Below are 18,444 nucleotides of genomic sequence, written 5' to 3'. Positions count from 1 at the left end.
AATTTTCAATTTACAATATCAAGATTTTTTATATGTGTTTTAAAAATTTAATTTAATACTGTACCAGAAAAAATTATCAAAAAAAGCCCATGGGCTTCTTGATGGTGGGCTTCTTTTCGAGGTTTTACGGGACTATTGTAATCCAGTCTATAAGTCTTGTAATCCAGTGCCCTGTTTCAGTAATTTTGCACAACACAACTGGACAACATAGTTTTTGATCTTGAAGGAGGAAACATTTATAATTTTAAAATCTCAATGCTTCTCTTGGGGATGACATAACCATATCTTTAAATTTAGTCCAGTTCAACAACGGAGAGTTTTTTTTGTTATACAATAAAGGAAAATTCCTCCTAATTAAAATCTTTTTTAAATTCATTTTTTCTATTGTGGATCAACCCATATTATTTCCTTATATAGCCTTGATTTGATTAAAAATCCATTATCTAATAACTCGGCATTATATCTCAGACTTTCAAATATATTATTGCTCACTATAATTGACGTATCCTTCAACCTTGAAATTTTAAATAATAACAATTTAGTTTTAATTATGACATTTAAAGTATAAAGGCACCATGTCCCAGCATGCATGAAGAACGGTTGCCATGGTTATCATAAACATCGATTAGACATAACCTTCAAAACATGAAGCCTTTCGGGCAATACAGGTGAAATAATGAGTCGAAAGACACTGGATAATTCGGTAACTGGAGCTATTGAATACAGACAGATAAAATGCTTTGGGATATTAGAAAATGATACAACAGAGAACATAAATCATTGTGGCACACCCAATTGTTGAACAGACGGTGAATATTGTACACTTCTTTCAATACAATGTAGATAATCATAAAGGCAAGACAAAGCACCATGAATCATGTACGTTAGTACAACACTGACATCTTTCATGTGAAATTTAAGAATGACCCATCTAATTGGAAAATTGATTTTTAATATTATTTCAAATCTCGGAGGATCAGACATGTGAGGTATCATCTTTTGCCAAAAGCAAAAGAACGTACAGTCTCCAGAGATTTGTTTAGTACACCGAACAATGATTTAAAAAGGCAATAACCTGATGACATGAAGAAGGGAGGAACACAAGATTTGCATATCCAAAAGCGCTGTTTTTGTGTGAGGAGGTCCAAGTTGTTTCATCACCATGTAAAGAACAAAACAGACGACAATGTTGTATGCGATATTTAATACTTGTTTTATTGCATGTTGTACCTTTAGTATCAATAGAGTAGCTCCATCAAATCATCTTTCAAAGAGTTCTATTTCAAACCAATGCCCTTTTGGATACAAAAGTATTATACAGTAGTTCCAATTCTAGAAATCTGTAATTAATCTGTAACTTTTCCGTCATTTCTCATGGCCAAAACTAAATCACATACTGTACCAATACCTGTCCACTTTGGTGACTTCCTTCTTCTAGAACAAGACAGTCTAATTCACTGTTTATTTCACGTTTGATGCACTTTTTTAGCTACAAAAATCCATCCAAATTCTTGTTAATGTTACACCGTAAATGATGCAAAATGCAAATAATTTGAATTGGCATTGTAAAAACACTTTGTTATAAATTCCTAGACTTCATTAAACATTGTGTACTGCAATTTACTACTCTGCAGAGACTTGTAGAAATTAGTTATTCTCATAACCATGTCACGTAGCATTTAAATCCACATTCATAATGTTGTTCTCCTTTTTTATTGAATTTATGCAAAGTTTAATTGATAGAACAAAGCTGAGATGTTGTGGAAAGAATGGGAAATGCACTTTGCAAATGTAGACACAGAAACTGAAGAGAGTTAGTAGAAATCACAGTAAAGCCATCGGATAGCAGAGAAAAGTTCAGTAATCTACCATTCTGCAAATTTTACCAAGATATAAACAGAGAAAACACTTGAATTTGCAAAAAGTCACAGAAACTGGAGATGAACAGTACAGTATTAGGGAAAATTAAAGTACTAAAGCCATCGGATAGCAGAGAAAAGTTATGGTAATCCAATCTTCTGCAAAGTTGACTTGATATAGAACAATGATGACACGTTATTCTCACTGGATGACAAATGTAGTCATAGAAATAATGATAGCTGAGGAAAGTACAGTTCAGACAATTTTTATGCAAAGTACTGTAGAACTATGTTCTAATACTATAGATGACAAATGCACTTTTGCAAATTTACTGCAGCCAAAATGAAGTACCATCAACAATACCATCTTGCACTCTGTTCTAACAAATGTCTCAAGATATATATTTTTTATTCCAGTGTATCTATAATGTACTAGTTTGAGCAACTACATCAACATCAAGCTCGACTTGCTGATGTGGTGAGTCTTCTGGTTGATCCCATTGTGTGTCACTGTCTTTGACTGCATCAGAAATAGCAGTGAATGTGTTTAAAAGAGCACACATTACAGTACAACATTTATCCGTCATAATGGTCATTTGTGCTTCCGTCATCAAACATCAAGCACACAGGCTTTGTTCCATTCAATAGCCATAAGGTTTTCACATGTCTGGGACCAGCTCTTTAGATCATTGACTGCTGCATTCTTTAAAGCCCATCTTTTTTCCTTAGAAAAGTTTATATTTATCTTGATTCATTGTAGTACCTTACCTTTTCCCCTTTTTTAATTGTTTTGTTTTATGGTGTAAACTACTGTAAATTTGGGTTGGGTCAATCAACTTTGCCACAGTGACGTACCTTAGATTGACCCTGGTTTCCCCAATTCAGTATTATTTTTGTTAAACATAAATATTGATAATTAAGACCAAATAAATTATGAATGAATGAATTGATTTTGTCATGATAATTCTACGAATTGGAAGACTTTCATGCAGCAGATTTATTATATTATCTACAATAATTATGTAATGTATTGTATACAGTAATATCTATCATGCACATTATTGTATATTTTCTGCATACTCTTTTCACATACAGAAAGCAAACATTTATTTTAGGGTCTAAACAAATTATTTATATAAACCACTTTTAAAAAACAATAGTTTTTGGTGTGTGCCAGACATTGGCGTAAAAAACAAACACCTGACGGTTTACCATGTTAGTGTAAATATCATATGGTATACTAAACATACTGAATGTCATGGTTGCCAGGACAACGTCACGTCCACTAAACACAGACAGGAGGAAGGTGTTCTCGTGGGATTGGCAGTTATGCTGGATGATAATCCACCATTATAATCTCGTAAAAAGACGGAATTTATATTCAAAACAAAGCGGAAAGAATGTCAATTGTTTTGTATTTACTGATAATTGTCACCGTATACGGTGGTAGGCGCTACACTCTAAAATGTATTTAAGGCCTTCCATCTGGCCTAATTTTAAAACACATCATAAACCTCAAGAAACCCCTGGATACCTGAAAGTACTGTTTTTATATCAATCCTACCCACCCATAACTTTTGACACCCACCACATACTTTACTAGTTACATTCATATGCACTGATGACTGATGATTAATTTTTTAATGATGGTATTTTGAGAGCGATATGGTGTAATTGTAAGGAATACCAGGACTAGCATGCAAGAGGTATGCATTTGAAACCTGTCTGTGATATATTGCTAGTTGTATCCTCTCATTGCCTCGTGTTTCAGAAGAGGTGTAAAGCCGTTGGTCCCATGTATATAAAAAAATAACTCAATTCATAAAAAGAGTTGGGGATTGTCTCCCTCCCAGAGTGCAGATCATGGTCCAGTGTAAACCAAGCCTTCTGAGAGTGCAGTCTTGTACTAAAAGGGTCACCCAGTAAAGAATATTACAGTATCTATCTACCTCATTTATTTGAGTGGACTGGGAAATTAAACTCCAGTATTTTGTTTGCTGACAACTCGGCTACCGCCATTGTAAAAGTTCCAGAAATGTACTTACCTGATCTGCTAAGGCCATCACATGCATGTTCCTAGTTGTATTTATGTGTAGTACGTTAAATTCATTCTCGACGCACAAATCATACGCAATGTTCGTGAAAGACGTGCTCCCAGTTTTTGGAACACGATTATATATAATCACTAAGTCTCTGGTATCAAAAAACTTTTGGTTACTTTCTTTGACCGAGGACGGCCGATGTGCCTCGACAAAACTTTCTTTATTGGTTCGTTTTAAAGTTCTCCTTTTCACCATATTAAAATCCCCATTTCTTTCCATTTTAATGACTTTATTTTCTGTAAAAAGAAAAAGAAGAAAATATACAATTACTGTAAAGTGCTTAATTTTAAGTTACATTATGTTAAGTTTCTTTTAAATTATTTATGTTTAAGCTGAAACACCTGGTTCAATAAATATTAAATACATTTTAAATTTATTTTCAAGCATTGAAAATAACAATCAACTCTAAATCCTAACATTTTAAACTTTAAAGGGGTCAAAAGGCAATATTACTGTAATGCGCTAGATCTCAATAAAGATATAATTAAAATAATCAAAATGCATATCAAAACGGTGAAACTTGTAAACAGCCAGAAAGAATTAGTGCCAAGCTTTATAAAAACACTATTCCATCGTCAGGGATAATAACGAAGGAATTAAGTCTTTTACCTTTATGAGCAATGACACCTTGCTGGGTTTTGTTTTCATTTAGAATTGATCTTGTCTTAAGCGATAAAAATTGTGTTTTATCATTCAATTACACAGGTATTCTGGGTGACATTAAGATTGAAATTGTTTAGTGAAATGTAGCCGAGCAGAAGACTTCAAAGACACAGGTGTTAATTCACATATAATTCATTTAATGAAAGCTGTATATAAAGTGTTAGAATTGGCAAAACTAATAAAATCAGTGTTTATTAAATAACAGCAATTTACTTTTTAGTTATCAAGCAATGATGAATATAGTCTCGCGGTACCCACAAAAGAATTTTAAAAAAAAACTAAAACGTTTAAAAATTCTGGAAAAAAGTTGATAATAGAACGAACTTGTCAGGTACTACAATATAAGAAGACATTATATAAAATGATAAATTTATACAGTGTTTTACTGTAAAAATTATATTAACTATACAATACAGTAGAACAGGCAGAATTTTTAAAACATTTTTTATAACACATCCAACAGCGAGAAACTTTATAATTACAGGATGGATACTGTATTACCCTAGTAGTAGGTTAGGATTGAACCCTGGGTCTTGTGAATGGAAGGCACCACCAAGCTTATACTCCACTACTACAATGTGTTGCCATCATAAATTTGACTAGGATAATTAATAATATTGTGTGAAATGTATTATTTTTGTGCATTGTAATAGTGTTGTTCTTGATTTGAACTTGTTAAAAAGAAAACCTCTATAACAAATAAATTCTTGAAATAATAATATTACCCTTTAGCTATTAGTATTATTAATTTAAAACCAATAAAGAAAAAAGGCCAAAAGCAAAAATATTAAAATCTACTACGTATACCATTGGAATGAAAGGTCAATTAATATATAATCACTGCTTAATATAGCCAACAGCTATTTAATGACTCCAACAAAACAACGTATCATTAATTTTAATTACACATGAGGGTGTATATACAACATTATTGCAATAAACCATGAAATTGCATAATCCGAAAACAAGCTATAAATACTGTATACAAACTCCCACACGTAACCAATTTGTTACTGCAACATTGTCAGATACAGTAAATATTGCTGATCTTATCAGACAGACTTTAACCCATACATGCTTCTGTCAGTATAAAAATAATGATTGACAGTTGCTAGGCAACAATTCAAAGGTGATGTTGTGTCATTTTGATGCATAGTTGCACATTAGTTACGGATGATATATTTTGTTGATGATGAGAACATGCTTGAACTAATGAATATAAATTTGCAAAGCCTCTAGTAGATCGTCTTAATCTTAATCCCCGCCCAACATATCCCACAGCATCAAAGTGAATGTTCTGCTTGTATTACAGTAATGCTTTTAATGTGATTATGCAGCAAGAACAGACGGAAGGAAGTTAAATTTAACTATAGTATTCAGGTCATGTTTAATTTAAAATTTACATTCAATTAAAATTAATCTTAAAATTACACTTTTAAAGTTAAATCAATTTTCACCAAATTTATTTCAAACAAAATTGAATAAAGCACGTCAAAATTAAACTTTACTTTAACTGTGGGTAAATGTGGTATTGATTAAATTATGCTTTTTGTTTGCAACATTTTACAACAATATAAACTAAATTTATTTATAAAATTTGTATTGACTATATTTTACCAACAGTGGTGTTCATGGTAGTACGAGTTCTACTTATACCTAAATCAATCGATATTAGCTATTCTCTTTGAAATAAAAGTACACCCCTAGCTGAAAATTGGACTGGCCTCAACTATTATAAATGTAAAAGTATTAATATTATCATCCTCAAGTAAACTAGAAACTAAAGAAATCTGAATTATGTCCTCTATGGACCCATACCAGTCATCAATGCAGCACCTTCCCAGATCAGCAAAATGGAAGAATCCTAACATTCCTTCCGCCATCATAATTTTTTTTCGTATTGTTCTCTTACTTTTGAGACAATAGCTAATATTGATTTATCCAAGTAAGCTAGACACAAAATACAAAACTAAGATACATAGCAGTACAAATACAGCATAAAAATAAACTCAAACAAATGCAGTAGAAAAATAAAACTCAAACAATATATTATATAAGTAAAATTGTACAAAAAAACTCAAACAACAAATACAGTAGAAAATAAATACGTAGAAATAAGACATGACATGATCAGTCAGCACAGATTTTTAAAATAAACATCCAAAATGACCTGTATGTAACTAAAAAAAAAACTGTATACAAGATATGTCTTAAGATTCAAGCTAAGTAAGATAAATTTCAAACTACAGAACGCTAAATTGATGTCAGCGTCTACGCATTTGTAAGTTTATTTTTCCCCCATGTAATTGATGATTTTCTGTGCCATTTATCTTTTTCATTTCGGTCTACCTGATGACTGTGGTTAAATGTACATCAATAAAACAATCTTTCTGTTTGAAGACGATTTTTTTTTATCAAAACAACTTACCATACATTTAAGTTTTAATGGATAGAAAATGTGAAGACAAATTGTCTCTTTCACATCAACTGGACTCTGAACAGCCAATATTCTGGAAATTCATTTATAATGGCGAACATAAGGAAATCTGTCAGAATGAGATAAAACGTTGACCCAACCAAGATTCGAACCAGGAATCAACCAACATCTCTGGGGCTTATTAAGTTATTACTATTACTATGTGAATTTTAAATTTCTGAATCCATAGCTGCTGTGGATACAATTTTCAAATCAATTAAATTAAAGATGTATTGTCCCCCAAAAACATGAAAAATGAAGATTAATTAAATCAGACTTTGAATAGGTTATTTTGTAGGTTTTTTAATAAAGTTAATCACTTCCGTAGAAAAAAAAGTAAAAAAAAGTAATGTTTTTACTTATAAAATAACATAATAAATGGTTAAATTCAACCAAAAATCCATTGGCTGGCAGCCAATTTGACCATTTTTTGCTTTAAATTACAGTTTTTTCAGGTAAATAAATTTTGTTTAGATGCATTTTTTGGTGACAGTCGATAACTATTATGTGACTATAAAATGGCATATTCAACAAAAAAAATGCAAACATTATTTTTCAGGGGGACAATACATCTTTAAAGTTTTTAATTATAGTAAACTGTCAAAAAACGGATATTTTTTTTTGTATTTTTTATTCAATAAAAAAAAAAATTAATTAATAACTTTCAAAATTCACGTCACAAATAAAATAATTAATGTTAGCATAAGGCGTGAAATTGAATTTTAAAATATATGTTTTCCTTTAATGCTACAGCAAAACTCTATGTGATTTACCTGTTTATTTAAACGTGTAGACACTTTCATGTGTCAAAATGAATTACAAAGATTATGTGTTGGGTTGAAGTTACTTGAGGGTGCGTTTGTGGACTCTACCATTTTATGGACAGGGTGTTTTATTTTTTCTCAAGTTGTAGAACACTCTTTAAGTGTGACTTTATAATTGTTTAGCGTTAGATAATAATTCTTGTTTGAATACTGCCCATGCTGCACAAAAACTGTGATATGACCAGTTTGTCAATAAATAATAGAATCTTCCTTCTTGGAAAAAAGCACTGATTTTAAAAAATGTTGTTCATTCATTTTAGGGGATCATGTCAAAATATTGTACTGCAATTACTGCAGTACCTACAGTACATTTTCTATCAACATTATAATGTAATGTATATTGTTTTTCTTTTAAGAAGAAATTTATGAAACAGGCACTGTAATAATAAACAGTGTGTCATGTGTATCCAAAAAAGCTTGCTTAATATTGCAAAAACAAGTTTTAGGAGTAAACAAAATGTTACTGCAATGACTGCAGTAACTTTAGAAGCATTTTGATACAGTCCCTTAGGATCCAAACATTAAATTCGTAATTATTTTAAATATTCAACCAAAAAATTCAGAATGAACTACAGTACTATCAATATTAATAATAATTTTATTTTTGTGTAACACTGCTAAATAAAATATTGTTTATTATAAATTTATTTTAGTTAAAGATCATGTGACTGCTGTCTCTTGTAGTTATAGTAATCTTATTCCTGACCAATTCATATCTGTATATTTTACATTATGGTTTATTGGTGGTCAAATAAATGAAATGAAAACAATAGATGGAAAAAAAAAGGAAACAAAAATAATCAATATATTTAAAGGGAAGAACTAGCTGACAAGAAATGGATGGTTTCTATGTATAGCTGCCTTTCATTAAATGCATTCACGTCAGAGACAATGTGAAAGCTTGTTATTTCATTCACATAAAATATCAATATAGAAATCGTGAAACGCTTAAAATGTAAAATACCACATGTATGCGTTGAATGTATGATTGCATTCAAATGTACATCAATTTCTGCTGCCTATTCATATAATAAAACTCAGGTGCATATGCTTACCGAGTCGAAGACTGCAGAGGAGGGAAAGAGACTTAACGGACGACAATAATAGAAATATCAATAATTTTAGTAAGACATGTATTCATTCTTTTTCAAAATCATTTCGAAGAAGTGAAGTGAAATTCTTTACTCTTGAAATTAAAAAAATTTCTTTTTTGAAGGACCAATATGCGTCTTCCTCGCACACAAGGTTTTAACTTGTCTTAATACTGTTCTTGTAATTTGTAACATTTAAAAAAAATTATGTGAAAAAAATAAACTTGAACACTATTTGGTTCTAATGTCATAATTATGCATGTCATTATATTTTACTATTGTTAATTATTAAAAACATAATTTTTGTTTGATGTTTCTAAATGCATTATTAAATGTTCATGCAAACGGTATAAATGGTAATTTGGTATAAAGACGCAAAATCCTTGGATAAAATTCAATATATTTCATAATATGTCATAAAAATTATACACTATATTATTCTATACACTATGGCAACAATATTGCATATAATTATATATAATTATATTTAATAGCACAAATGAATTCACCTGAAATGGCTTCTTAGAATATTTTACATTGAATATTTATGATTTTCAAATTTGGTATAGTATACTGTACTGTATTAATTGCAATTTAATATTCTTTTATGACTGACTACCATATACAGTAGATATTAATGCTTAAACAGACATTCTATTTCCTTTGCTACTATAATAATCTATGCTAACAAAATGTATTTTTTAAAGTGAAAAAATACCACACCAATATTTGTTAAAGTATACTTTACTAATGGTTTATTTAATTGAGGGTGGGTTTCTTGGATTTTGGTTTAACCAGGTAAGCTGGCACAACTTACACAAACCAAAAGTGGTGTTAGAAGTCTCTGGGTTCCACTTGTACCAGGATAAACCAAAATTGGCCCTGTCCCAATATGAAAAGATTTTTTTTATTGGAGCACCCCTATCCGACAATAGGACAGTCCGCATCATCATTTCACCATTAATACTTCCCATATCCAAAAAGATGATTTCCTTTTTAAAAATGTATCAATACACGGTACTAGGAATAAAAAAAAAAAGTAATTTATAGAATGTGGCGACAGACAAGATGTAAAAGTATAACATATAGTAGTCTTCTGGTTATGTAGAGGTATTGATGGCACAGTACACAAAATCATTTGCTAATTATTCAAATTGAATTAGCCTCAGGTTTATGCTTTCACTTCATATATTTAATCTAAAGATTTGCTTTTCACTTTAATTGACTAATGTATCTTTATTTACTCTAATAAATGACAAGATTTCACGTTTACATAACATGAATAAGCTGGGTTATTGGCGTGATAAGAGGCTAATTCAGGGGATGAGCGGTTCAACAAACGGTTACCGAGGTTGTGTAGAGATTCAGGCAATCTGTGTTGGCATAACAAAGTAAAAAAAGTTAGTACTTAAAATGGTTTTCCTGTTCAATTGAAACATTATGTTATATCATCTCATAATTTTATCAAAAACTATATTGATACTTTCATCTTTCTAATTTGAGCATAAAGTATTTAAAAATATTTTTGCCCAAAATAACAATGACTAGAGTTGTTATTATAGCTCAAGTAATGATGATTTTTGGGCAATTGATGAATGCTCGTAGTACATATTAGAATACTTTTTTACAGATCACTATAGCCTGGCATTCATACAGAACATCTACCAAGCTAGTGGCCATGGTTAGATTCAAGCCCAAGTACTGTAAGCAGTGGGTCATACTACATCTGAACAGCATAATTGTCAATTGAACTTTGACTCTTAACTAATTTTTGAGTCGGGGAACAAAATAAGCCAACATCGCAATGTCAGTAAATTAATTGTTGTGGTGAATGTGGGTGTTCTTTACCCACATTTAAAGTCTTTCATTCAGCCTAAAGCTTATTTTAATGTAAACCACCTAGCCTAATTCACACATCAACCACCTGAGAAACTTCTGGATCACTGAAATTACCATTATATACTGTACAGTACTTATTTTTCATTTATTATTCAACCAACCTTAACTTTTTTTTAAACCCACACTACAATATTTTCTAACTGACATTCACTGCAGAAAGTCGCACGAAAAATGTTAGGAGGCACAAACTACTGTATACTTAAGATGCCATTGCACTTTTACTTTTATAAGTTGATTGACTGTCAAAAAGATAAATAGTGATTAGTTGTGAATTTTAGCATCCTTAATATCATTTTTCACCAGTTATAAATCAATATTTATATCTATAACAAGTAGAACAGAAAACCTGCAATTACCTGTGTTGTCCTACCACAAGAAAAGTGCATTGCACGTGTGATATTAATTATATTGTTGGTTAAATTGGCATCTAGATTACATAATTAATATCGTATTTATAGTGCTATTTTATTGTAATATTTATCCATAATTGGACAAACTATTGTCATACCTTTGTAAAACTTAAAATAGTCACAGGTACCTAATCGATTTTAAAGTACAATGTATTACAGAAAATATTGCGTTCATTTAACTGAAAATCATGCGCTACATATTAATAATCTCTAATGACCTATTATCTACTTTTATTATGTCGTTTATAATAATAAAATAAAGAAAAATCAATAACATTATTCATGTTTATTGATTTTAAATACTTTTCAATGTACTTTTTTTGTAAAGCTATTTTAGAGTTAGACAACAATGTTTTTATATTTTTTTCCTTTTTTGCTCATGGACATATTTTGAAATTGGTATTTTAAATTGTTTATGTAATAAACGTATGGAAAATGAGAACATAGTAATTAGCATCTGCACTATCCTTAATCAATATTATAAAAAAAATATGAATTATTCCATTTTCATCTAAAAATTTAATTTAAATTATTTCAGGGAGTTCAAATCTTGCACTATTGTGTCTGACGTTGAAATGGAACTATAGACTACATTCACAATAATAACATGAACAGGACATGGTGTATAAAGTTAACTTTAATGAAGTCTTTGCACTTTTTATAACAAACTGATTCTTGGTGCTGTATCTATTATGTGTACAGTATCATAAACAAATTGTATGATACAGTGTCGCAATATATATGTCACATATGACGCCTGTATCATAGGTCATAGCCTAATGTACATGACACAGTCATTGATACATACAGTATGTGACACTGTATCACAGAATTTGTCCATGGTACTGTCATGTGGAGATACAGTACAGAGAATAAGTCCTTCTTTATCAACATACATACAGTCAGCATCCTAGGATACCCACCATGAACTATGTCAACCCACATAAACTGGGGCTACATACAACAAGTCACATGAACTGACAGTGTGTTTTAATGTTTATTATAATAACCAACAGAGAAGACTGTAGATTTACATACAATAGGCAATATTAAATAAGACATGATCCAAATATACAGGGTTTACATTTCAACTACAAATGGTATAACCATAAGAGTGCAACAAGTTTAAATATGTTTAAGGATATTAGTTGGTTGGGTAGGGGTGAAAATAATAAAATAATGGGAAGGACAATTTTAGATACAGACAGTATTTAACATTAACAGTGTTAAATTTGCTTTTATAGGGATACCACACTCTTCATGAATGGTTAAGTCGATAAATACAAAGGTTCGTTGTAGACGAAGAAGGTGGTGCAATATGGTAGAGATAAAAAGGAAAAGTATTCCTGATAAAGTATTAAAGATAAAAAGTATTAAAGATAAAAAAATATTCAAGATAAAAAAAATCTATCTGATTAAAAGTACCTCAAGCTGCATATCAAAATACATGGAAAAGGTTGCATAATCTCAATTTCCAGTTTACATCAAAATTGGAATAGGTTTTCACACATAAAGATTATGTGGACCAGAATTTTTTGAAAAAATTCACACCTGAAGCAGAATGAACTTGCGCAAGTAAGAGTTCTGGTTGACACCTCTGCAACATACTCATCTCATCCGTCTAACAAATTCGTATTTGTATAATGTGTTTAACGGAAACTACAACCACCTGTTTCAGATATACAATAATATTGCAAGAGGTGGGAAGAAAGTCGATCACTATATCATTATGCTACCTACTAACTGGTAAATAGTATTTAGAAGGTGACTAGTGAATGTAGTATGTTGTGTAGAGTGGTGCAAAATGTAATGGTTTTTTTTTAGGTTGAAATTAGACAAACCAGAAATGGTGTTGGCAGTCTATTTCGTGCCTAATCTTACCCGAATAAACCAACAACAACCTTATTCCCCTCGAGAGCATAATATACAGTATATGAAAATAGAAAACTCAAAATGGTACAGTCCACAAACAACACACTCAAGTGGGAGCATCCCTACAAACCTCCATCATACATTCTTTTTTAGACATGAAAGAGAAAACATATCGGACAAAGTGCTTTCAATACAAAGTGGTTTGCTGCTTGCAATGAAAAGCATGTGCTAGATGCAAGTTGAAATTAGGCTGGGTAAAGGTGTTTCAGGCTGGGCAAAGACTTTGAAGGAAAGAAAGAATATAGAGAGATACTTAATAATAAATAATATGGTACTTATAAAGAACATTTTTCTTCACCAATTTGAAACATGTGCATGATTGATTGTGTTGATGTCTTTTTCAACTTGTGGTGTCACCAATTTAGTTCCAATTGTCATTACCGATGATATTGAGAATTCTCTACTGTTAGCAAGTAAAAAAGTCATAATAATACATGCATTGAATAATACGACAAAGATACTTAAGCCTGCCCCGAGGTTTGACGCCTATTAATCATTGTTTTGTGGTAACGTTGGATCAGAAGAGAGTTTTATGTTTTCCTACGATTATAAGCTCATTGTTATCTTTAAAAAAATAGAATAACAGACACTTTTTTAGAAAGAGTCATTTCTTTAGAAACATTTTACTTTAAAATGATATTATTGCTGTAATATGAAGATAATGGAACGTATTAATTCAGATGTACTGTTTGTATCTTTCTTTGTAGAATCTTTGGGAAATTACACAATCCATTAGTATTTGTGCCGCTTATCAGGATAAACCAACAACAGCCTGTACTATCTGAGGGGAGAGCTCCACTGTGATATGAAAAGTTCCATGAATATCTATATATTATATTATGGTTAAATTACACAGACCACTGCATCATTTTTTTTTATGCTGATTTTATTATTATTCATACCACTATGAAAAATCATTAAAATAAAATATGAAATGAAAATAAATTAATTCCAATTAAAACTAATACGTACTGTATAATAATAATTAAAATACAAAAAATATATATGGAAGTACAGTATGTACTGTATCCATTAGTCTCCATAAGTCCCTTTGTTAAAACAAACTTTTTAAAATAAATTAACAATAACAATCAACACTGTACTATAAAATCACAACCATGAAAAAAATGGTCTGTAATTATTCCTAAGGGGAATGCTTAGCCATAGTTCTTCGACCCCGAATGTCTTTGTACTTTTTATAAAGAGATCTGTTTAGAATATCAACAATCAATTCAGTATGTGTTAAAGAAAGATAATCCCTACTTAGTATTAAATATATACTTTAAGTTTCTTACAATAACTTTATACAATTACAGAAAAATAGGCATTTTAGAATACAATGCAATGTGGAATTTGATACAGTAGTTTAGGTAATCTTTTATTATATATATAATTAGTTTATTTTGGTTGATTATAGGATCAAAAGTATATTATAGTAATTATCCGGATGTGAATGTTTCCATTTCCAATGGCACACTTCCCTTTGTGATTGCACTGTAACTTTATGCAAAGTATTATATTAGTACTTTGAAGTGTATGAGTATTACAATAGTATATCAAAATAAGTCGCTTTGTCTTTTCCTTATAGAATTAACAGAAGGAAACAATGTTGCCATGTGAGAGAGTGCGCAGCGTAATTTGGCAAGGGATATTTGACTACAGTTTGAGAGGCATGGTTCAAGATCTATCACAGTCTGTATCATACATGTATCCTAGGCAACATACTGTGCTTTACTCTCATTGCCACGTCCTACGTCATCTTGTTGATATTATGAACATGCACTATTCAGAAAGAGTAGCGGATTGTCTCCCACTGTGCTGAGCACGGTTCTGGACTCAGCTTTTATCTCTGGGAGAACAGTCTTTACTGAAGACGTTCCAGTATAAGAAGAAATTTATAAATTAAACTAAAAAAAAACATCTTTAATTGTATCAGTTGATAAATACGGTCACTGACACAATCTTTCTTCATCTACTGTACTGTAGTTCTATACTGAGTTTAGTGAACTGTTTTTTAAACTCATTGCTTGAAAACTATTTTAATCCACATAAAAATGTATTGTTTTCAGTTCAGACATTGGAATGTTATTTACACTTAATCAAACTGAAGATAAATGCTTTTATAATTGATTTGTTTTTAACTTTATCAAACTACAGGTTGAAAAAGAAATGTTTTTTTTTTCCTGAGGTAAGTAAGTTTTTCTCTGTATCAAGTACACTAGAGATTTCTACTGTAATGAACTGCATAGAATAAAAGTCATTGGACATCAAACTACATCATTACAACAATCATCATAGATATACCAATTTTGCGATACAGTGTCGCCATTTCACGACACTCCACACAAGACTGTCGCTGTCAAATCTATTTTAAAATATGACTTGTCATCAAATTGTGTACATAACAGAGGTTTGGATTACAATTTTGCCAGATGTACACAGAAATATAATTAGCCTAAAACCATTTTTTGTATCATCTTTTAGTTTTAGTTACATACCAACGTGTCTATTTCAAATGCTGGTTTGATGTGGTGTGTGTTCAATGGGTCAGAGTTCACAATTGGTAAAATACTGTAGAGTAAGACCTCTATTTCATCATGTGAATGTTCACAATTCGTTTTTCATGTTTACAAGTCCATCATAAAGGCATTAGGATTTCCATCCATCTTCTATTCTTAACATACAGGGTGTACACTCAACATGGCACATACAGTAACTTAATTGCTTTATCATCTTGCATTTTTCAATTCAATTTCAAGGAAACCCATCCAGAATAATAAATATATAAAACTAATTTCAAAGTTTGTTAAAGACTGCTCAACCAGTACAAAAAGATATTTAAATTTAAATATACGCATGTAACGCAAAAGCACATAACAATATGGGAAAAAAGAGGGGATTGCATAATAGTCCATGAGGCATCTGTGGGCGAGTATTCATCCCTGCCATTCCACCTGTGTTGTAAGAAGCCTATGGTATCTTTAATTCAATTTTAAGGGTATGAATTACTTTTTTCAACGTAGAGACAAGTACACAATCAATTAAATTTTTCTGGTAAATCAGATATTTTAAGTAATATTTTCCCAGTAAATTGAAATTGCACAAAAAGCATTTGGCAATGGAATATTACTTGATATAAATTGACTTCAACTCATTGTAACAATTAAATTGAACTCCATTTATGCACTGTGAATAACGCTTCTGTATAACAATACAATAATATTATTACAACCAATTAAGTCAATGCTATTATAGCCGAGAAATAGTGAAGACGAGCAATTACCAGACCATCAGATCAATAAGTTCACTGACTTTGACATTGCTATGCTTTTAATTTGCTATTCTAAGTCTCTTTCTAAGCTCAACGAATGTACAGGATTTAAAGTCAATTAAAAAGAAATCTTCTAAAATCTTAATTGATTTTTTAAATGTTGATGCAAGATTGCGCACTTTTCTTTTGTGCTAATATGTTGACCCCTGACCTGAAGTTTTGGTGTAATGAATTTGATTGATATCGGTTATGCATTTTTTTGATAATTGGTACACAAAAATCTGTAGAGAAAGAAATATCTTTCACCTACAGTACTGTAAAAAATATAACATATTTACTTTTAAACTATTCTTGTCAAGTATCAAATCAATGCTTGTCATTCAATTGATAAAAATTACAATTATAGCTGAAATGTGCACAGAATATTAACAATTTCACACTAATAACTTTATTTTACAGATTGGCATTTCACAGATTATAATTGTTTTCTGAAATTACCTTTAATATCGAAACAGGTTTTTTTACAACAACAAAAATTTTTAATGTATTTAGTAACTATAAAGAAATTTAAAAATAATAATATAACAAGCAAAAAATGTTAACTTTGATTGGTCACAACATACTGTAAGGTAATGCCTAAAATGTTGCTGTACCTAAAAAAATATCAAGTTTGTTACGTATTTGAAGAAATTGTATTGAGTAACTAAAAGAAGTTAAAAAATATATTTTAAGCAAAAAACTTTGATTAGTCACAACTTACTGCCTAAAAATGTTGGTGTTTATAATTACCTTTAAAAAATGGCAGATAAAAATGGAAATTTATTCCATGTCAAAACAAACCGATCAAAAATAACTGGTTACGTATTGATGGAATTTCATTCTTAATTAGAAAATTGAACTCAATTACTTTGAACTGTGTCTTAAAATATCCATCTATAGAACACAAATTAGCAATTAACAATGGACATTGAAAGTTATTAAATGAATCAAAGTGCTAAAAAGCCTATTAACTCTAAAAAGCAACTTTTGTCAAAACCAAACCGTACTTCAGAATAATGATGATGCTCAATGCCATTACTTTTGTCAGCGAGTGTTATAAAAATTATCGCAAGCATTTCAACAAAAGCTAAAGTTGTGGTTATATTAGCATTTTAATATTGGACATTGCAGGTTTTCAATCGGCTCCAAAAGCTATTTTTGTCTGTATTAATTGAAGCTACTGTACACTGTACAGTATTTAAAGTTCTGCAGAATAATTCATTGAATTTTTGATGATTCGTTGTTCTTGTAAAGTTGTACTACAAATCTGTATGTGTGTTGAAATTACAAAAACCAGGTGATAGTGCTTTATTCTCCTTGAAGAGCGAGATATATAGAGTACAGTCCACAAACCACACCCCCAAATGGGAACAACCCTATTTAATGAACTTTCAACTTTTTGAGTATCTTGCTCTTTTCGAGGAGATTGTTGTTGGTTTATCAAGGTTGCTAGCCATGAAATAGACTTAAAAATATTTGTAAAAAAACATTTAAAAAACAAAATCCAAGCAGGATCTAGTGTATGATGTTAAGAAAATGGAATACTATACTTACCAGATAGCATTGTTTAACCATGGACCAAAAGTAATTTATATCAATTGTTTAAAATACTGTGTAGTGTTGTTTATTGCATCATTATCAGGGTTACCTGTTTTTATCAATGAAATGTACGATGCAATGCGGAACTTTATTATGCAGAGGTACGTTCACACATTGAATGATTTGGCCTGCTGCGACTTCATGCATAACTGGAAACACCCCCCAGGGAGTTGTAGACTAGTCCTACTGCTCGTTTGAATGTGGCCAGACTAATAATGTTCAGGTTAGGGAATTTTATTGATTGTCAAAAGCAAAGGAATTCATCTTTAACACCATTAA

At 30.7% G+C, this 18,444-nt stretch overlaps 1 protein-coding gene across 2 annotated transcripts in view; it reads right to left on the bottom strand.

Moving 5' to 3' along the window:
- Window positions 1–18,444, bottom strand: part of LOC144836906 (heparan sulfate 2-O-sulfotransferase 1-like) — an 81,356-nt gene that overhangs the window by 46,406 nt on the left and 16,506 nt on the right. For both annotated transcript variants that reach the window (XM_078691830.1, XM_078691831.1), the window contains exon 2: window positions 3,905–4,197. In XM_078691830.1, the coding sequence (XP_078547956.1) occupies window positions 3,905–4,197 (293 nt within the window). The remainder of the gene's footprint in view (window positions 1–3,904; window positions 4,198–18,444) is intronic.

This window comes from Antedon bifida, chromosome 3 (genome assembly GCF_963402885.1).
Source record: "Antedon bifida chromosome 3, ecAntBifi1.1, whole genome shotgun sequence".
Taxonomy (NCBI): Eukaryota; Metazoa; Echinodermata; class Crinoidea; order Comatulida; family Antedonidae; genus Antedon; species Antedon bifida.
Note: the sequence above shows the minus strand (reverse complement) of the source record. Positions and strands in the feature narration are given on the sequence as shown.